General features: G+C 31.4%; 2 protein-coding genes across 2 annotated transcripts; one reads left to right on the top strand and one right to left on the bottom strand.

Moving 5' to 3' along the window:
* The first annotated feature begins 12,547 nt into the window (after positions 1 to 12,547).
* On the top strand, positions 12,548 to 13,860 carry LOC114403927. Its single transcript, XM_028367160.1, has one exon. The coding sequence runs from the start codon at positions 12,656 to 12,658 to the stop codon at positions 13,616 to 13,618; it is 963 nt and encodes a 320-aa protein (XP_028222961.1). The 5' UTR covers positions 12,548 to 12,655; the 3' UTR covers positions 13,619 to 13,860.
* A 1,667-nt stretch (positions 13,861 to 15,527) lies between these two features.
* On the bottom strand, positions 15,528 to 22,271 carry LOC114401162 (probable protein S-acyltransferase 22). Its single transcript, XM_028363588.1, has 9 exons — positions 21,691 to 22,271; positions 21,483 to 21,596; positions 20,059 to 20,460; positions 19,771 to 19,839; positions 19,611 to 19,682; positions 19,122 to 19,250; positions 18,852 to 18,932; positions 17,956 to 18,144; positions 15,528 to 17,374 (listed from the first exon to the last, which is right to left on the bottom strand). The coding sequence occupies exons 1-9, from the start codon at positions 21,730 to 21,732 to the stop codon at positions 16,604 to 16,606; spliced, it is 1,869 nt and encodes a 622-aa protein (XP_028219389.1). The 5' UTR covers positions 21,733 to 22,271; the 3' UTR covers positions 15,528 to 16,603.
* Positions 22,272 to 22,776: the final 505 nt, after the last annotated feature.

The following is a 22,776-nucleotide window of genomic DNA, read 5'->3' as shown; positions in this document are numbered from 1 at the left end:
GATAAACTCTACATATGAGGACTAAATTCATATTAAACACCAGATGTCAGTAAGCTTAGAATGTGTTGTTTTAGCTTATTTTAATAAATATTTTTAATAAAATAAACAATTTTATACTTTTTATGTGTTTATTTAAATTGTTTTTACTTAAAAAATATTTTTTTTATTTATTTAAGAAGAAATTTAAAATTAATTTTTAAAAAACATTTTTTGAAATATTTTTATTAAGTTTGAATAAAGTGACTAATATATATTTTGTTCATTTTTAATATATGTAATATTTAATTATTTTTCATCTAAACTATTAATTGCCAGTATTCTCACAATTTTTTTTATACATATAAGATTTAATTATTAATTTGGTTCTTAAATTATTTTAAATAGTTTAATTTAGTTATTAAATTATTTTAAAAAAATCAATTTAATTTTCATGTTCTTAAAAATTTAAGAACTAAATTAATTATTTTTAAGAATTTGAGGATGAAATTGAATTATTTAAAATAATTTAAATATTAAATTAATAATTAAACGTAAATATAAATACAAAAGTCGTTTATTTATAACTTATGTCAAACTCAAACCTTGAAAGATCAAAAATTGAGAAAGGAAGCAAAAGATTGTGTATATTCACAAAAAAAAAAAAAAAAAAAGAGAGAGAGAGAGAAAGATTGTGTATATTTACCTAATCAAGGCATTAAATGGTATAATAAATCCAATATCAGGGACTATTCAATTCATAATCATAAAACAAACCTTTATGCCAGCCTTTTTTATTGCCTCAAGATTTTCAAAGCTTCCCTGGACCAATATTAAAATAGAGTTTATTTTGTTGCAATATCACTTAGTACTGAAATCAGCCAAATATTATCTAGCAGTACACGTAACAAATTCCAGGTGTGTTGGTTTACCTTAAAATACTTTTCATCCGTAAAAACACTTAGACATGCTACTCCACCTTTCTCATAAGCTTTATCAATTTCAACCTATCACAGAAACCTCTAAAATTGTGGCATACGCCATGAAGAGAAGAAATACAAACTAACAATAGTGTCAAATAAGTTTCTTGAAGGGCATGATACATTGGCTGATACAACAATACTAAGAGATCAAGATACTCAATGAGAAACCATAACATATTCCTGATACAATAAATTCCGAACAGGTCCTTATTTATAGAAGATAAAATTAAAAAATTATAGGATTGACTTCATAAATGCAATAATTGTAGGAGTGAATAGAGGGTCAATGATAGATTTGAGATGAAGGAATTTATTTTGATGGGCATGCATCTCAAAGGGGTAAAAAATTAATTAGGAGAAGCAAAAAGCTTGAGATGCAAAGGAGAAGAAATTGATATGCATCAAAAACAATTTAAGACCTATCTCTGCAAACATGACTCAGATCAAGCACTTATTCTATAACAAGTAGATTCAAGAAGCCAAATAAAAATAAAAAATAAAATTGAATAGACTAAATTTAACCAAGTAGATGCAATGGGGTGTCAATCAGGAAGCTAAATAAAAATGAAATATTTTTTTTTATAAGCAAAGTAATTTATTGATATAAGAATGCTTGAAATGAGCACAAAAGGTGCCCAAAAAAAGACTCTGTACAAAACATGATGCCGCATAATATAGAGCTCAACAGAAAGTTAGCCTAAAACAGACAGATATTCCCCGTCCCACCTAAAGGCTAAAAAATAGTCCAATAAAAGCTATACAACCACATGAGTAAAACTCATGTGTCACTGGAATTATTACAATTAAAATCAGACACATCTCACAATTTGTTGTGTAGTCTGACATTAACAGTGTACCCATATAATGTTTGTCTAAATGCCTATATAAGTAATCCCACCGACTTGATATTACACACTCACATGATCGTGAATAGAGATGGATATGGGGAAAACTGAAAAATAGAGTAAGAGAAAAAAAACAAAAGAGAGAATGATCAGAAAAAGGAAGAGAAAATTTGTCTCTCGATTGGAAACCACTGCTAGTTCCATCGCAAACCGCCATGCACCACCATGTCTCGTTGCCGAAAGCAATTTTTGACGGCCTCCCCATCTTTTTTCTCCTTGTCTCCTTTACCTTCTTTCTAATTAGTAAGTTGGTGAATTAGTATATATTGCCAATGCCTTCCCCATTATTTTCTTTTCGCTTGATTGCTTTATTGCACATTTCGTGAATTTTACTTACCAATTTTTTTTTCGTTGCTAAAAATTTTAACATCATATTTTTCAATTTTTTGCAGTTTACCAATTGTCTATTATCGCTAGTTGACCATCAATTGTTGTTAGTTGACTTACTACATGGAAATGTTGATTGTGGATGTTTGACTCTGATGCTAATGTGGCAATACGTGTTGCATCGACATGAATTGTTTATGAGGTATTAGCCAGTTGATACGTAGGCAGGTGTAGTGTGAAGTTTTTATAGTTTGAGCCTAACTTAAATATTTACCTATTACAGGTTAATTTTCAAGGCCATTTTTGCTTTGTTTGGAGGCCAAGTAGGTCATACTAGACAAGCCTTGAATTTTTTAAATACGTCAAGCCTATTTAACCGACAACATTAAAGACTTCATATTAAAAAAATATTAAATTTTCAAGCCAACATACATAATTGAAATTACTAATTACTAAAGACGTAGAACATTTAATTCTAAATTCCATCATTCAAATTCCAGAATGTCAAAATGAAATTGTAGTTATCATAATCCTTAAGTAAATTATAATATTACGGTAAAAAAAGTAAATAATAATTATATTTTTAGTGGATTAAGTGGGTTAGGTGGGTCAATTCGGCTCGAATTCGTCTAACGTGCAGGTTAAGTGAACTAGCTTGAGTTTCATAATGAAACTCTTGCTTTTTTTAGTTTGGCCCAGCCCAGACCCATAGTAAGTCGAGTTAGATCACCAAGTTTGGGCCACTTTAAGAGGCCTATGTGTGTGTTATTGATTAAGGCACATTTCTTACCTTTTCTTAGACTTAGAAGGTTGTTTTGACTCTAATTATGTTGTTTTTATTAGTTTGTGAATTTTAGTGTAATATTTTGATTTCTTGGTTATTTTGAAGTAATTTATCCCATCTTTTTTTTAGATAAAAGTGTTGAAATGGAAGGAGTGTCTTGGAGAGCAAGTTTGGAGCACTAAAGCTCTAGAAAGCTTAGTTTGGACAACGAAAGTTCAAGAAAAATGAAAAATGACATTTGACCAAGCTAAATCCATGGCTGTGCGAGTCTATACTCAAAATGAAAATGTTATCTTTTGTATTTTTAGGCTTGACTTGCAAATGTATTTTGATTTTCCCTCTCCTTTTGTATCATTATTGTATTAGTTAAAGCTTTTTGTACTATTCTATTAGGGAGAAAAAACTCTCAAGTGTTCATGTGTTATTCATCCATTTCTCACTTTTCCATGTGTAAATCTAAGTTACTCACCTCTATGAGGGGCTGATATTTCCATTGATGTAAGGGGTAGATGTAGTCAGTTCTAAACTATCATGTATATTTGGATATGAATTAATATACATTTTGCATATTTATGTTCTATGATAACATTTTGTGTCTTTTTTCTTAATGCTTGTTGTGGATTGACCAACCGTGACACAATTTTGGGATGTGAATGATGCTGGGAAACACTTTTATTATCTTAAAATGAACAAAATGTCCATAAGGCTTAGTGTCTACAAATGGAACTAGGTTTTTTTTAGTAATCTTATGGTCACAAAGCTTAAAGCTAGTATGTTTGTTAAGGCTTTGAGGGATCTTAGCCTAGGGGATGTATCTAAGGCTTCTTAATTTTACCAAAAGAATTAGGATTTAGAAAAATTTTATTGAATGATTTTAACATTAGAGCATGAGTGAGATATATATGCCACGCTAATGCATGAAGAGAGTGGAGAACAAGTGAAATCTACCCATACAATAGCTTCTATCATTTGTGTAACATCTTGTTTACTATGTTTTCTTGTTTTGAAACCACATAAAAGCATATACTTTTCTATTTTACAACTTGATCTATTTGTTACTCTAAAAAGCCACCTCAAAGTTTATGTTTTTATTGCTTTCTTGTATTATTTTTAGGCCTTTTTTAACAATTCACTGCCTTGCTTATATTGTACCAGTCTCATGAGAAACGATATTTAAACTTATCCATTATATTACTTGTTTGATTGCTGCACTTGTCAATATTTCCATGACAATATATTAAATATATATAATTGGTTAGATTTTCTATTATTTTATATATACATGGTGGTCTTGGTAGTTTTTATTTATGTAGACAAACTTTGGTTGTAATTTTTTTGTCATACCTTGTGGCCCTACAAAACAAGTAGAATAAGTTCAATTTTGCCTTTTAAAATAATTAAAAAATCATTTTATCTAAAATCTACTAATAAATTGAATTTTTGAAATGCATAGGATTTAAAAATTTGACTATTGATTCATGTGATTCGAGCTAACGGGTTAAATTGAACTGCTCACGATCTTAAACCAAACCGAGATTGAGCTGGAAAAAAGGATTCATGTCAAGCATGAGTCAAGCTTTGAGCTAAGCTAAATATTAACGACCTGGATCAAGTTGAATCAAGTTCGGCTAAGCTCAACTCATTTCTAGCTTAAGTTAAGTCCCACAAAAGTTAGGCTTAAGCCCCAAAATGATGTGCTTAAACAAAATGTTGTTTCTTCAATATTTCCTTGCTTTGATCTCACCATCATTTGCCACTTTAATCGTCTTGCTTCTACATCAAATTAAACTAAAATTAAATGAAAGTTCATTCAATTAACTGTTTAAGAGATACTCAAATTTATTCACAAACTAATTATTAAAAAGAACAAACAAAGCTCACAAGTATTTGATTATTAAGATAATTTCCTTCAATATAATGATTCAATTTAATTCCTCAAGGAAATTATCATATCATCGAAACCTTGCATAGAATACCATAGATAAATCCTTTAAGATAGTGATCATATATGCCTTAGGAAGTTTCTTTGCTCGACATGAATATACACCTTTACTTAAATATATAACTTGGTTAAATTAATTGGATGTAGTTTTAATTTTTCACTTACAATGTTATATTTTATGTTCTTACCAAAATTCGGAACCGTGACACGTCATGGTTGATGTGGTTGAGTGGGGTCCCGAACTTCACACGTCTGCTTGGAGATATGCCTTTGACACGAGGGGAGACCTACAAAATAAAAGATTTCGACGCTTAAATAAGAATATTAATGAAAAAAGTAAAACAAGTATATGCTTAAGTAAGCTCGTATGAGCAAGGGAGAGAGAGAGAGGCTTGATGCTCGTGTGCTGAGTGTGTGATGAGTCATAAACATTTGCTTATAGATAAAAGGTAAAAGATAATCGTACCTTGTAGATAATGTGTGATATTATAGATAATTAATTATTTGTCAATGGATAAGATATTTAAATACAATTGACTATAAGTAGGTTAGAGATAACCTATCTGTTGGGGAGTCCGACTGTTAAGGGTCAGGCGTCCGTTCTTCAAAACTGACGTGGAGAATTGACATGTGTCTCTAAGTGTCAAATAGAATGTCACGTAAATTTTGTGAGTCCTAGACAGCAGATTCTCATTAAGTAATTTAAATTAGAAATTAAGTTTATCATTTAGGAAAATCATCAAATGTTATTTACTTCTAGTATGGAACTCGTCGTATGTGCCATACATTTTAACTGGTTAATTAATTAAATACAAAGGTGAAAAAGTAGTTATTTTTAATGGTTTTCCTTTTAAAACTTTTTTTTCCTTCATTGGTATATGCAGTTTACATTTCCTTTTTATTTTTAAATGATGAAAAATTAACTTTCTCATTTAAATAGGTTAAGAACAGTCATGGTATTAATTTTTTTAGTGAATACCAATGGTTGCAAACTGTGCTTTTGTATTTATTTATTTTTTGTCTAGGTATGCTAGCTGCCTTTAAGTGAACTAGTAGGGTAAGATGCACGGTCAACATTATTTTGTTTTGTTGCTATGGTAAATATATAAGAAATATCAATAAATATTATTAGAAATATTTAAGGGAATAAATTGTTAGAATTATATAAGATTTAGTATTTATATTAACAAAATTTTCTTATAGATATAGTTGACTCAAGTAAAATAAAATCTCAAGTAATTTCATACATAACTGAAAAGATGATAAATTAAAAAATTGATTTTATATATTGACTTCAAAAAATTTATAAATATAAAGTGTTGTGTATTTTAATTATTTTAATGTATGATATCAGAACAATAACAATTATTAAAAAAAAATAATAGTCAATAGAAATGGTTAGCAAATTTGTCTCACCAAGAGATGCAGTCCAAAAAGATTTAAAGTCAACAAATAAAACTTGACTGTTGAAATGAAATAGAGTTGAAAAGTTTTCATTAAGATCACGGTTAATATTAACACAACAATGGAAATTTGAGTCACTTACGATCATTACATGTTCAATATAATAATTCAAATTTTCAATTTAGTCTCTGCATATCCAACTAATAATCCTGATATTAAGTTACTCTAATGTTCAGATTTATGAATCTGCTATAAACGTTGCAAGATTATAAATCCACAATTTTGGAGATAAGAGCCAAACAATTATAAGGGTAAATATCTATTTTTGTACCTCAATGTGTAATTTGTTGATAAATACGTCCTTAAAAGATAAAAATACAAAATTTAGTTCATAAAAGTGTAAAAAGTGCGACAAATATATCTAACCGTTAATTTTCATCCGTCACCGTTAATAAAAATAATCTACATGACACGGAGAGACAAATTTGTCTTGTCACTGAAATGATTGTCAACGTAGATTGTCAGCATAAGACATATTTGTCATAATATTTTTTTTTTACTTTTCGTCTTTTCACTTCACTGACAATTGCGTCCCTGAGAGAGGAAAATGCAAAATTTTCTCCTGAAAGTATAAAAAGTGCGACAAATATATGCGGACGTTAATAATGAATTGTATAGGAGAGAAGCTAGGGAAAAAGAGATTAAAAACCAGTAAAATAGAACTTAAGATTTGAACTTTTATACTTTGATTATGTATCTATTTATTCATGTATCAAATTGTTAATTAGTTTTTTAATTAATCAATATAACTATTTATTTCACAAAATAAAATAAATTTCTTTAGTTTTATGATATAAAAAAATTTAGTTACCATTTAAAAAAATGAAAGCCTTTTATTTCTTGAATTTTTTGTTTCTTCAATTAATTATTAATTTTTATTACGTATTCTGTCACAGTATGCCAAATGGAATGCAAAGTCCTGCAACCCCTAAATCAGCGAGAAATATAACTCTATATCCCAAAGGCAAAGAATAAACCTCTATATTAGATTTTTTTTTATTTTTTTAAGTTAACCTCTGTATTAGTTTGAGCATTATTTTATTTTTTATTTAAATTTATTTGGATTCTTTATTTGTTAGTAATTGTTTTCATTTCATTCATATCATATATAATAAGTGTTGTCTCGAGTGGAAGCACAAAAAGTTTATCCAATGAATTCTTTCATAGTTGAGGTATATATATACATTTTATTGATTAAGGAAAAAGACTTATAATTTCAATTTAGCTTTATCTAGTTTAAATTTTGTGAGACTTTTTTTTAAAAAAAAAAAAACTAGTTGATTAAATTCTTTTTTTTAAAATAAATAAATAAATTTGATTTCACGACGGGTTGTGTTTCTTTTACTCAAAACTCTCGACATATTATTTTCAATCTAAATATAAGGGTTTTAAGTTGGAATTGAGATATGGAATAATTTTAAAGATTAAAAGTGAGAAATTTAGTAGAAATTTTATAAAATTATAAGATATAAGATAAAGTTTTTTTTTCACAACAAAGATTAAGGTTTGACAAGAAAATTAAAATAACATATATATATATATATATATATATATATATATTAAAAGGCAATTTAAGAAATATATTGCATAAGTACTAAACGAATAGGAGCAGTAAATTACAAACATATAATAATAATAATAATTAGTTGCAATCTATTATTAACGTTCGGATATATTTATCGCACTTTTTTTTATACTTTTGGAAACTAAATTTTACATTTTCATCTCTCAGGGACACGTGTGAGAAGACGAAAAGTAAAAAAACATTATGACAAATATGCACATATGATGGTAATCCACATTGACAATCATTTCAATGACAAATTTATCCCTCCGTGCTACGTAAGCTATTTTATTAATGGTAACTGACGGAAGTTAACGACCGGATATATTTGTCGCACTTTTTACACTTCCAGGGACTAAATTTTGTATTTTCATCTTTCAGGGACGCATTTGTCAGCGAATTACACATTGAGGGAAAAAAATGTCTATTTACCCCAATTATAATTAACGTTTGCATTTAGAAGTATGATTGGTTATAAAAGAAAAAACATCAAAATAGAGAGTTGTATCTATAGAAAATTAAGCAATATGACCCCATGTAAAAACCTAACATCACAACACAAAGAGAGATCCTAAAGCTTCCTTACATAGTTATTAGAGCCCATAACACAAAAAAAGTTCTGACTTTCCTGCTATTAATGCACAACATCCATCCCATGTCCTATAAAATATAAAGAAATAATTATACTTTGTGAGGATCCTTCAACACCACTAGTATCAGAGTTGAGGGGCTTCCTTAATGCCAAAACTATACACAAAATTCTTGGCTTGAGCAAGAACAGGACTCTCAGTCATGTACACTGTTCACACAACTAACCAAACTTACTGCCACCATGTTACAAAATAAGGAATGTGCACTTATAGTCACCAAAAGAAGTTAAAGGAAATGATTTGATTTTCCATTTCATTCATTTAACTTGACCAAACAATGTTGATGAAATAATAAGGAATATGCTAACGATAAAAAAAAACTTAAGTAACCACATAAAAAGAACCAATAATACATTAATTATATTATGATACAACAGGTCAATTGCACAGCTAAAATTAAAATAGAATACTCAAATATGACACACACACAACAAAATATAAGCTTAAGAAAATGCAAGTCTAATATCAAAATTTTGAACAAAACAGAAAATTAAAGGAAACTTATTGTATACAACAAAACATGGAGAATATATAATAACTAATGCAACAAACAAAATTTGCATATGAATATGTCTAGCTAGTTCTCACCATTGAGCTAATTGCAATAGAGATGCCAATAGAATGACTAACTTTGAATTCCCACTATAAAATAAGTACAAAATTCATCAGTATTTATTTTCATTACCCTGAAACTGATTGTAGCCATATTGCTACTCAGAGTTCCAAATAAATTAACACCATAATCGTAAGCAACTGCTTGAATTTTGGTAGGTAAAACCTAGAGGAAAAAGGAAAACTTTAGTATGTGTCTATGGAGAATACTAATTAACTTTACATGCCACTTTTCTCAACCCTTTAAACATTTTCTTTTGTTCGGTTCAATACCTACAAATTAAATGCACCTTCAGCATTACCGACCTTCCGTTAAAAAAAGTAACATGGATAAATCTAACAAAATATATATATATATATATATATATATATATATATATATATATATATATATATTATATATTATTAGATTTATGCATGTTACTTTTTTAGAATTATTTCTTATTCTCACCGGTCAATTTCTTTAGATTTAATGATCGTAATAAGTAATAATTTTAATCATTAAATATTAAAAAAATAAATAATGAAAACAAAAAATAACTCTAAAAAGAATTACTTTTTGAGTAAGTGAATTCCTTCTCTCTCTCTTTTTATATATATATATATATATATATATATATATATATATATATATATATATATATTCAAAGAAAGAATGATAAAAACATTGAGAATATATAGAAAATTTAAACAAAACAGAAAAGGAAACTAATTATAAATATAATAACCACAGCAACACTCGAAACCTATACATGAGGGATAAGTCCTTCTAGTTCTCACCCCTGGTAATTTAATTACTAAGAAGCATATCAAAAGAGTTTGCAAAATTAATTTGTTACCCTGTCACTATCTCTGATAAGCATGCAACCAAACCATAATGATGAGCTGAGATTATGAGAACACCTTAAGTGAACAGTAATTGCAATATAGATCTAGCCAGACATAATTCAATATATTGTCTTTATAAATAATTTCTAATGAACCAATGAAAAAGCGAATCTTCACGAAAACTGAGTCATAAATAATTTCATATATGTACAACGAATAATTGTATATATTGTGGTTACTGTCATTTTTTTCATTAGCATTCTCCATCATATTCAAAACATGATCATACTCTTGAACATCATCTTCATAAAGTACTTTTTCTTATTCTTTCAAAAGATTAATTTTTCAAAAGTGGGGACCTACCAGAGTCAGGGTCTGAAGTTTTTTTCACACTTCGCAGCTCTATCCTCAAGTGAATGCAGCTAAACAAAAAAAAATCCTCCATGGGAACAAAAACAACCATCGTTTCATATGGCACATTTGCATTTTTCCATTTTCTTGAGTTGTTAGCATCTGGCAATTCTAAACTGCTTTATCAAGTATTTATGTGGTTGCAATAAAAAGTTTTTTAAAAAATAGGAATGCGCATCAGGTGCAAATGGTATATTTTGTATCCCCAGAGTTTGATGAACTTGTAGCAAATTGAATAAATCAATCCTACCAATATATATTTTTGTCATGGTTTCTTATATGTAGGAAGCTGCTCTTTTGGTGCAAATTACTTCAATTTTTGGCAAAAGGTGGTTGCTAGAATGAACACAATCACTATCTGTATACACATTAAATTTTGGAAAACTATAAATGTAGCATATTACTCAATCAACCAAGCCATAGATTATTTGCAACCCATTTAATATAGATTAAAAAATAGATTATGGCTTCCTTGAGCCCTACTAAATATTTTAGTAAATTATAATTTTTGTCAACCTATAAATTTAAATTTGAAAAACAAAAAAAATTCAAGCCATCTCAAAGGAAGATCAATGCTAAATTGTCATTATTAACCGTCAATTTCAAACAATGATTTTTATTAATTTTAAACTGTTATAATCAATTAAAGAAAAAAACAAAACATACCACTCCCTCTCTATCTTTCATTCATGTTATATATAAGAGGAACCAACTTACTTGAAGAACTTAAAAAAGTCATTCTTCATCTCATCGCTTAGATTGATTATTTGATTTATTTAATTTTCTGTTGTAATTATTTATGAAAATTATTAATAAATTATTTCTTGAAATTTCCCATAAAAATGGAAAATTAACTATGCTAATTTTGCACATGTTTTATTGTAATTAATGATTCTTAAAATTAAATTAATTAAATCATTAAGTTAATTGATTATTCGTTAGATTAGCTTTTAGCAACAATTAAGTCCATATATTCTTAACAGATTAATTTATTTGTTTATATTTCTTTAATGTGATGAATAGTGTATATATGTGTGTGGGTGCCTTAGTCATTAAGGTTTTAACCATACAATTAAACTATCCCAGTTAATATCTTGTTATTTTGATTTGAACATTTTACATAAATAATTTGAAGAAATTATTAATAGGTTAATTTGTTTTTACAATTTTTCCAAAAAAAAAGAGAGTAGTAAATGGTGTTATTACATTAAAATGTAAGCGGTTTATGAATATAACTATCGGAAAAAATCTAATAACTCAAATAATAAATTAAATAGACTGAATAAATTAATTTAAGTTAAAAAAATTAATTAAATGATTACATTAAAACACGTTAAATTTATATATATATATATATATATATATATATATATATATATATATATACACACACACACTGATTTTTTGGAAAATTGGTAAAAAGTTAACATTTACTTAATTATTTTCGTTTTCATAAATAGTTAAACAATTATATAAATCTAATAATTAATGCTAATTATTTTTTTATAATGATACTAATTATTGTTATCCCTTCCAGTAATCAAATAATTTTACTTAAATAATTTTCCCCTCTCTAACAACATGGTTAGGAAGATGGTAGTAACCAGCGGTTGATTAATTTCATTTTTTAAAAGAGCGGTTGATTAAATTATTGGCTTAAATATATTTTTTTAGTTATTTTGTACGGGGTGAGTGAAATAAGGAATAAAAAATTTTCAATATGAAATAAATTTTCACTATCATAATTTAATTTTTATCTTATATTTTAAAATATAATTTTTTGATGTTTAAAAACTGAAAAAATCGAGTTAATACAAAAACTTAAAAAAAAGTATTTAAAATAAGAATTTTTTTTTTAAATTTTTTTTACCGACTACAAAGAGATTGTGAATTTCAAGAACAAAAAAATAACTTTAATTTTTGGAAGGATTACCATAAAATAAACTCAAATTTTAAAAACTAAAAATATATTTAAATCTAAATTATTAAACATTTAGAAAAGATATTAAAAATAAGTAGTTATGGGACACACATGGCATGGTTGTGGAGAGGAAGAGTGGAAACCAAAATGACTAGTATTGTTTAAATTATTATTTTGTGATCCAATCGCCCCTTCAGGATTCATTTGCAATCCACACGCCTCTACCTCTTCCTCTTTCCTCCTCCATCATCTCACCAAATTAACATCAGAGTAAGTACCAGCACAGTGATGGCAACGGCAACGAACCTAACCCTATGGGGAATCCTCTCCGAATCAAAACGCATAATCAACGCCCACTCTCGCCACTTCCTGGCCCTTTCCGTCATCTTCCTCCTCCCTCTCTCCTTCTCCCTCATCGTCTCCCCTTCCCTCTTCCCTCTCTTATACCCTCAACACTCCTCCCACGTCCACATCCTCCGACGCCAAACCCTACCCCAACCCCAAACCCTAACCCTAACCACTTCTCTCTCCTTATCCCTCCCCATCCCCTTCCTCCTCTTCTTCCTCTTCGTAGTCTTCTTCTCCTTATTCGCCCTCGCCTCCATCACCCACAGTGTCTTCCACGGCTTCTTCGGCCGCCCCGTAAAACTCCCGTCCGCGCTCCTCTCCGTCGCCACCTCCTTCCTCCCCCTCCTCGTCACCTCCTTCATCACCAACCTCATTCTTCTCTCTCTCTCACTCCCCGCCATCTTCCTCTTTTCCACCACCTCCTCCTCCTCGATCCTCGTTGCCATCTCCGCCGTCCTCGTCCTCCTCGCCATCGTCTACCTCCGCGTATCCTGGTCCCTCGCCTCCGTCGTCGCCGTCACCGAATCCACTTGCGGCGGCCTCCACCCCCTCCGCCGCAGCGCCTTCCTCACCAAAGGAATGAGAACCCTCGCCGCCTCCTGCTTCCTCTTCTTCGGCTCCCTGCAGACCATCCTCCTCTGGACCGCCTCCATGCTCGTCGTGGGCTCTGACGGCTGGGCCTGGAAAGACTGGGCTTTCGTCGTCCAGATCGTCCTCACCTCCACGCTCCTCGTGCTCCTCATGCTCTACAACGCCGCCGCCGACACTGTCCTCTACATGTACTGCAAGGCCGTCCACGGCGAGCTCGCGCTCGAGATTGCGGAGGAGTTCGCCTGGCAGTACGTTTGCTTGCCGTTCGACGACGGCAAGGTCCCTCACGTTGTTTCCGTTGTCCGTGTTTAGTGTAGCTTGTTTTGGATTCCTTTGTTTTTTTGTAACGCAGTGTGCATAAGTGTAATCCATCCCAAACTTTTAGGTCAAGGGGATCTAGTCTAGCTCTCGATTGAGAAGTGTGCGTCAGTTATTGGAAAATCTCATATCATCTTTGATTCTCACTCAAAAAAAAATCTCAAGCTTTTAGTCGTGTAAATTTCTGGACTAATTAATAATTAACTGTTACATTGTTAATTGGAGTGTGGAACTTGTACATGCCAAATGTGTATATTGTGGTGGTTTTTTTGCTTGTTATTTTTTTAGTTGAAGCTTGAAATTGATGGCAGTTATTATTAGGTTACAAAATTTGGGTGAATGGTCTGTTTTGAGATGGATGTTAGAATGATTGTTTGGATGGTTTTGTTTCAAAAATGGGTGAAAAAACTGATTTGAATTGGATCGTTGTAATTAAACTTAAATCCAATTAATTTTTTTTTAATTAGTTCAAGAAGAAAGGAATACACTATTTTATAAAACTAATTCAATTAATTAAATTGTTGTTAGAAAGTCAGTTCGGTCAATCAAATTAATTTTCATTTAAATATTTTTATTTGAAAAAATACTTCAAAAACTAGTTGGAAACAAATTTGACTTTTAGAATCAAGTTAAAACTAATTCAGAACTAATTTTTTAAAATTAATTTAATCTTGAACCAATTTCTAAATTACAAATCAGGTTGAATATATTTTTTTTTTACCGAACTAGTACACCCCTAACCAAGACATATAACTTTATTGCTATGTCTGGCTTTCCCTTGGGATTTAGTGAATAATAGTGGAGGCATATTGAGAAATGTTTCATGCATAACAAAAGTAGCAAAATGAGATTTCTCCTTTAATTTTTATTGGGTTTATTTATTAGATGCGTGAATATGAAAATGATGAGCGAGGAATATTAAAAAAAAAAGTGAGATAAAGATAATTGTAATTGATTTCACGGATATTATCAATTTCTCTTTTATGTTGAAACTAGCGCGGATAGACAGGTACTGTTGTGGTTGTTTGTATTCGTTTTTAATTCTTTGAAATTAGATTTGTTACGTACGTAGTTGGTACCATTTTTTTTAATCATTGTTGTGGGAAGTTGAAATAAAATAATGGAGTGGTTTGTGTCTCTGTGATGATAATTAAAGATTAAAAAAATCTAAGAAAAGGAGAGATCAGATGATGATATCCTCTTTATTATTCCTATACTAGATTATAGGTAATGAAACCAGTGACAGATTTTTTCTTTGTTCTCAAACCAGTGACAGATCCTTTTTGAAAGAGGCTCTTTTAAGTTTGCTTGTTGCTTAAATTTACGAAAGATCTCCCTCGACTTAATTTATATAAGCATGATCTTAATTCTGAATATGCTTTTATTTGTGTAGCTTATAGGCGAGCTCTCTTTAAAAGAGTTTTTTTCCTTTCTTTTACCGCATTTTTTTTTTTTGTAGAAATTGATTCTAAACTCTCCTATAATTTCCATGTAACTTTTGTTCTTTGCTTCTCTTGATTAAAAATTCAACCTTTTATCAGAGCTGAAAATTCAACCTTTGCTTCTCTTGATGTTATAATACTATTTCAATGATATATACATATTTTCATTTACAATAGTAAATATCCTTTTATTAACATATCCTAATATTTCTTTTATTAAAACCTTTAAATTCACTTTACCAAAATCAATTTTATCAAGGACTATCCAAAATAAATTCACAATGCACACCGTAATACACACTAAACAGTAGTTATTAGTTTCAGCCATTTTACTTTATTTAAATCTGCAAACAATTCCCATTTCGGTTAGAATTTCTTACCATATGTCCTTAAAGTCATTCGAGAGTCGAGACATACAGCGGAATTCATTGGAGAAGAATATGAATTGAAGAGCTGTTAAATTAGCAAATTGTAAACCACTCAGTCCATTCAAACAGTAGTTTTAATAGAAACTATACATCAAGATACAACCTAAGGTCTAAGAATAACATTTTGGAGGTAGAGAGAATAGTTCTCTTTCCAAATCAGGCACTTCTATTAAATAAAAATAACACGGTCTTTACCAATCCATCCAAGACTTAACAAGTTGAAGTGTTCCGTCCGGGTCTGTACCAAAAGATTCAAACAATCCACTTCCAAAAATGGATAAAACTTACAAACTCACCACACTAGTCGCCCACTTAGTATCATGCGGGAACTTAAACAACAGCAAACTATACTATTTGGGCTCTCACTTAATGTCAAAGGATCTCATAAACTCCATCAAACACGTCATTTACCAATATAACCCCTATGACAAGTTTAGATGCATGTCAAAATGAGTAAAATTGAACAAATTCAACCTGCTTGTGGTTGTGGATAAAGACAAACAACATTGTGTTTTGTGACCCGACAACAGTTTGGTGGAACAAAGATGGACATCCAAAAATATTGATGGTTCGTAGAAGGAAACATATAGGAATTACTTATTTGTACAAAGACAAGGAAACCGATCCTATACATATAAGTCATCCCTCTACACTTCCTTCTGCTACCCCCAATATTCTCTGGTGTATGTCATTGTTCCACCAAACTGTTGAGTCACAAAATGCACCATCACTTATGCTTTTGTCAGCAAGCACAAGCCGCTGAGTTTGTCAGTTTTATCCATTTTTAGAGAAGTCTGCCATTTGGATCTTCAGGTACGACCTGAACACATCAAACTTGTCAAACGGCTTGGATGCATAAAGGGCGTGTTCAATGACCTTCCAGTTTATAAGATCCTTTGACCTTGAGTAGGTCCAAACAGTATTTTTTGTTTAAGTTCCCACATGATATACATGCTCGAGCCTACCTCCAACGCCCAAAATTTGCAAGCATCATATTAAATTGTTCAAGTACCTCTAGCTCACAACTCAAAGAATGAACAATTCCCATGAAATAGTTAGAAAGATAGTTATCTAATTGACACCCAAGTTAAGTTTTTCAAAACTTTCTACTATCTATAACCAACACTGGTTGATGAAAGAGACATTTTAAAAGCCTTGTCATCCTGATCAGCTCTGAAAAGAAGATTAGTCCAATTTGTAGATCTCTGAACAATCCTACTTGGGTCAACCCGGTCACTGTCTTCTCCGCCAGAAGCCTCATATCCATCACTAGTTGAACTTGACAGCGGAATTTCCTTCAGAGTTGCAGCACCAGCAGCTGAAGGACCTGCAAGCTGTCTTGCCTTTTCAGCACTTGATGAAGACACCCCAAAAGGGTGGATATCAGGAGAGTCTAAACTACTTTCAGGAGATGAAGGAACAATCCCAGCTGAGCTTGACATTGCTTGACTTGTTTGAAATGTGCTGCACGCTTCAATAGGGAGAGGAGCCAACCTAGACATCCCACTCAAGGCTTTATCAGTATTACTAGACGAAACTTTTGTCAGGGACTCCATAGACAAGTCAGCAGGATGATGAACCCGCTTACTTGCTCGTTTCTTATTGCCCTCAATCCTGGGAACCATTCTTCGGCCACTGCTACCAAAACTGTTTTCCAGTTCTAAACTGATAGCCTCACCATGTCTTGTTACAGGCTGCAGAACTTTGGATTTTTTTCTTGCTTCTGAAGCTGCCTTAGAAATTTCTTCTGCATTTAAGCGTGCCAATGTCCAAGGACTAATTTTGACAGTTCCAGGATTCTTTTTCTTTAATGGATCTTCTCTCGTTGTCTTCTTTCCCAGTGAACTTACAGAACCTGTTTCTGGGGGCACAACATCAAACTGCAAGGATAACACCCCAAATGCCCCCAAAAGGAGATGGAAAAAATGAAACAGGTGGAGCTCAATAAGTAAACAAAAGAACATAAAAAAAAATAGTACTTGCAATCTAGAAGCAACTAAACAACATAGCAGAATAGCATTCATTTAAAAGGAGTAGAGTAAAATGACCTAGCATGATATACACACTGCCAAAAACCATCCAGCAAGGCTACAATAACTTCCAAAGTTGATATGCGACACTATTCTTGATATGTTTAGTCAGTTAATGGTACATAACATGTTTTTCATTGCATATTAAGTTTTCTTTCCTCTCCACAATAATCACAAACAAATCAATTACTTTGTGTTCTTTTTGTAACTTCTTTAAGTCATCGCGATCTTGTTTTTCTCAGCAGCATGCTTTGATAAAATAAAAGATGTGTATTCAGATGCAATTATGCAAGAAGTTCAAATCAACACCATCACTTTTGCAGGAAAGGCACAATACCTACAGGTATTTTAAGCAGACAAAACTCCAAACATAAAATACAAAAACAAAGAACATTAATATATAAAGCAATTTTAAATTGAAAATATGTTACCTGATCTTCAAGCAGCAGACGTGGGGGTGTGCACCATGCACCTCGGTGTAAAGTAGTAAAGGAGCTTGCACTACTCAATCCAGTAAATGAGCTAACAGTTGACATCTGGGGACTTTGCTGACCTCCATTTCCTAGCTGCTCCTGCTCTTGCTCCCTCATTGCTATGATGTAATCATATGTGCTGAGTCCCTGAGTGAATCAGCAATAACTAAAACAATTAACACATATGATTGTAGCTAGATAATATAATAATATAATGTAGTAATATTTAGCACTAAAAATGTCATTGTCATCAACTGAGAATTAATACATAAACTTGCATTTTGCCCCAAGGAAGACGTTTTACTGCCTACTAGGATCTAAAAGGTGAGAGACTTGTCAATCTTGTCTATATAAGGTGTGTAGACTACTAAACCATCAACAACTAATGCATTATCGGTGTAAATGTAAGAAATGACAGGAATTATGTAATTATTTAGTGCTTGATTTTTTGTCAGAAAAGAGCCTAACAATTGTTTGGCCAAACTGAAAAAAAACACATGCATCAACATTTTTTCCCTTGGAATGTGGACAATGGCTTCTGAACAGGTAACTAAAAATAACCTCAATGTAATGTAAAATGATGATGTGTCAATTGTTAATTGGTTTAGTTTACTCTACACAACTTGCATAACATTGTCTAAACAAGAACTTCTCTTAAAGGGTACATACGCAACCATCAAAATACATACAACTACCCATCATGTATATTCCTTTTGCTTTTTTTTCCTACATGAAGACTAAAATCATACTTGAATAGAAGCTGGCCTATTTATGAATAACAATTTAAGATGTTCCTTAAAATGAAAAGAAGTATTAAGCAGATAATCAACATACGAAACAACAGTCAACCTTACCTTTTTAATGAGGAGGATATGAAAGAAGAAAAGCTGAACAACCGGTAAGGTAGCAATCATAGCCAGAATGGTGCAGATAGACTGAAAATTTTCACACGTGAATATAAGAATAGCTGCATCCGGAAATAACCTCAATGGTTTTCATCAAACAAAAAAGAGCAAAAATAAGTTGATTTTTCAGAACAATAAAAAAGTAGCCATTATTAAGGAAATATAATTATCAAATAATATGTGCACGTGCATAAGAAGCAGGGGAAGCAGAATGCTCACCACCACAATAACAAAGGGAACCATAGAGAAACTGGTTCCCAACTTGGAGGAGATATCCACAGAAAATTGCTTCCTTTTGACAAAACAGCAGATAAGCACAAGTATCCCAGTCAGCCATTGAAGAATAAACTGCAATCTCAAAGGCAAAAAAATCATTTATGGACCTGACATTAGTTAGTCATAATGAAAATAATTAGGAAAAAAAATCATACTTATGATGCTCTATAAGATATGGCATGTTGCAACAATTACTGAGACAGGTTTGGGACGGTTTAAAGAGAAAAAGGAAAGAGTTGACAATTTATAGGGAGACAAGTAGCATCAGAAACAGATGAAAGAGTTTTTTTGGCAATAGAGGGTGATTTCCAAATGCTGGTGATATAGAGAGAATCATATTTTTCAATTCTTACATAGTAGAACTTACTAACTATAGTTACAGTAGGTTCATCCATGTGAATGAGCACGTCATAGGTGGAAAATATTGCTTACCAAGAGCATAGCAGCAACCATGAGGGTGAAAAATTGTCGATAGTTCTTTTTCCCTATACAGTTGTTAAGCCACTGCAAAACCCAGGAAGCAACATGCCTTCAGAACATAGGTCAGGTGAAAAGCAAAGGAATAAGAAGTATATACTCAATTTACTCATACTCGACAATGATGGTCAAAGTGATCTACACACTTGTCGCAGACTCTACAGTGCTTGCTGTACTTGAAAACCTACAACATTAACAATATTATTCAGTGATAAAAACTTACTTTACCATATAAGCATTGCAGAGTAAACATGAGTTTGTAACAGTAGGTAATTGTGAAGTTCTGCAAGCACTGATGCTGAGGCAAAATTATCTTTCCACCTCCACATGTCTTATTAAGGAATGAACTCAAACAGTAATTTCAAAGGGACATTACATTTCTAGTTCAAAAACTTCTACACACCTCGACTTCACACAGGCTGCAATAGAACATGCCATCTTCAATTGTTTGTTTATCAGATGATTTCTCGGTTGAACTAGAGCAGCTGCAGATATATGCACACGGAGAAGAAACCAAGAGGACACAGGATGAACAAGACGACAATGTACTCTTCTCTACTGAATTTGAAGCATCTTTCGAAGTTCCTTTTGTTCCCAATGCCTCTTTATCCACAGATTTAGCTCCAACTATTGAAGCATTTACTTCATGCATTGATGAACTTGATTCTTCACCTAATTTAGAATTCTTTAGTTCAGCAAGCTTTTTACTGTCTGGGATTTTAAGATACTTTTTTGACTTAAAAACCCCTGGATCTCCTGGATCTGCTGCAGCACACCATATGTACAGTCCAAAGACACTAATAATCTGCCAAAATGGGAAATATCACTAAACAATGTCTTTCACAGGAAAATAACAGTCCTAGCCTTAGGGGAGTCATAATAGAAAGGGTGGTCAAAATAGCTAACAGAAGGGGAAAAAAATATCAAAAGATATAAGGTGCATATCAGTATATCACTACATTAAAAACAAATCCCAAACGCACAATACAGCACCTGAACAAAAATCTAGAGTACTTTCGAAGCAAACATCTACGTGTAAGTTTGTCACACTTATCCTCCTTAATAACATTTTATAGAATACAAAATTCACAACTCCAACCTATGAATTATTTGATATCATCTTGATGATCGTGCATATCAGATTTAAAGATCAACTGAACATAGGCGTGTGATGTCATAATTAACAATTACTTATATTTCGAAAAACATACCAACGATATAATAAAATTGATTGATGAAATATCAAAGAAATTTTAAATTAAATGAAAATTTTAACTTGGCTTGAATTTCATATTCCTAACATATAATTTATGCCCGAGGTACAAACAAATAGATCCATCAATACAGTTCTAAGAAAAGAGTAAAATTTCAAACAAGTGGTAATTAATTATCAAAAGAATTTAAACAAAAAAAATGAAATCTTTGAAATTGTAGTTCACACATGTCTTGTGATAGCTATATGTCAGAAATTCTTAAAATGGATGTAAGAAGTGGAAGAGGGAAAGAGACTAAAGAGGTCACAACAAGCAACCAAATGGACCTTATCAGATACAGAGACAGCTTCATAGAACCCTTCATTGAACTACACAACAATCCAAACAGAATGGTACATTATATAATGGGAATTGAGAAGGAATCATGAACTGGAAACAAAACTCAGATTCACAAAAAAGAAATCAAACTCATGAATCTGAAAGCAAAAAATAATATTAAAAAAAAGAAAGAAATCAAAGAACGCACTCCTCCCACAGACCAACTTAGAAAGCAGCAAATGAGTATATTATAAAAGAAAAATAGAGAAAGCAGAAAAATTTGAAGATTGGTTACCAGTGGTGAGTAAAGGCCAATAACAATGTACTGATACATCTTCTCTCCAACAAAAGGAGCAAAGAACACATAGAAGGCAAACCCCAGAGCCAGAAACACAGCAGCAGCCACCACCTTCAAAAAGATTTTCCAAAATGAAAAAACAAAACAACAACAAAATAAAAAACAAAAACTTGTGCTCAAAAAAAGAATCAAAATTTGCAACTACCTGAAGAGGATGGTAAGGTAACTGCCACCCATGTTTCCTCATGCTTTTTGACTTTGAAGTTGAATTCAAGACCTTTTAAGTAGTACACAGCACCAAAAAGCACAACAAAAGCATAGAACACAGAACTAGATAGAACAACCAGGGACAATTACTTTTGCTTTTTTTCCCCCCCAACATTTTCACCTCTTTATGTTTTATTTATTTTAAAATGCAAAATCAGACATTTTTAGTCAAGGACAAAGAAACAGAGGGAAGAGGCCAATGGCCATGACATGTTGGTTGAAGCAGATAGAAAGAGATGTAAGAGAGAGAGAGAGAAGATAATAGTGGTGGTGGGTGTGAACAGTGAAGGAATGCTTATTTGGTCTTTGTCTGGTTTCAAAGAATGTTAAAGTGAAGAAGGGAAGTGGTAAAGGTATGGTCTTTTTTGGATTTTGGTGTGACTTCTTTGTTGGTTGGTTGGTTGTAAAAACACCTTTTTTTTACTTCTTCATCAGAGATCTGTGACCATGGCTTTCTCATCCATGCCCCATAATAATTACCACACACACACATACCCTTTTTACTTTTTTTTTTTATTATTTTTGAATTTTTGGGTTCTCTCAATCTCTCTCTATGTATATATATCTTCTGCCACCTGCTGCTCACTGCTGTGAGCGGCCGTTTCCTTTTTGAATTGGCAAATCATGTGTCACATTACACTGCAACCAATTCTTGTTTGCTTATGCTTTTGTAACAAACTTTGTCTTAAAGCCCCTCTCTCTTAACTTTAATTTTTTTTATGATTAATCTTAACTTTAAACTTTAATCTTTAACAATAATAATATGATTAATTTTTTTTTTATCAATAAAAATTAAAAACAATTATAAAAAATTTACAAAACCTACACAGTTTAATCAATTGATCTATATCACTTTGGTGGCTAACTAGTATCTTTAGAATATTAATTAAAAATTTAAAAGAAAAAAATTTATTGTAAAATCTTATTACAAATAATATAATTTTATATATTTTAATAAAAATATTTCTTCTTTTAATTACTTAATTAATAATCCGACAGAATTTGGTTAACATTTGCCTGATAA

This window comes from Glycine soja, chromosome 20 (genome assembly GCF_004193775.1).
Source record: "Glycine soja cultivar W05 chromosome 20, ASM419377v2, whole genome shotgun sequence".
In the NCBI taxonomy this organism is placed as follows: Eukaryota; Viridiplantae; Streptophyta; class Magnoliopsida; order Fabales; family Fabaceae; genus Glycine; species Glycine soja.
Note: the sequence above shows the minus strand (reverse complement) of the source record. Positions and strands in the feature narration are given on the sequence as shown.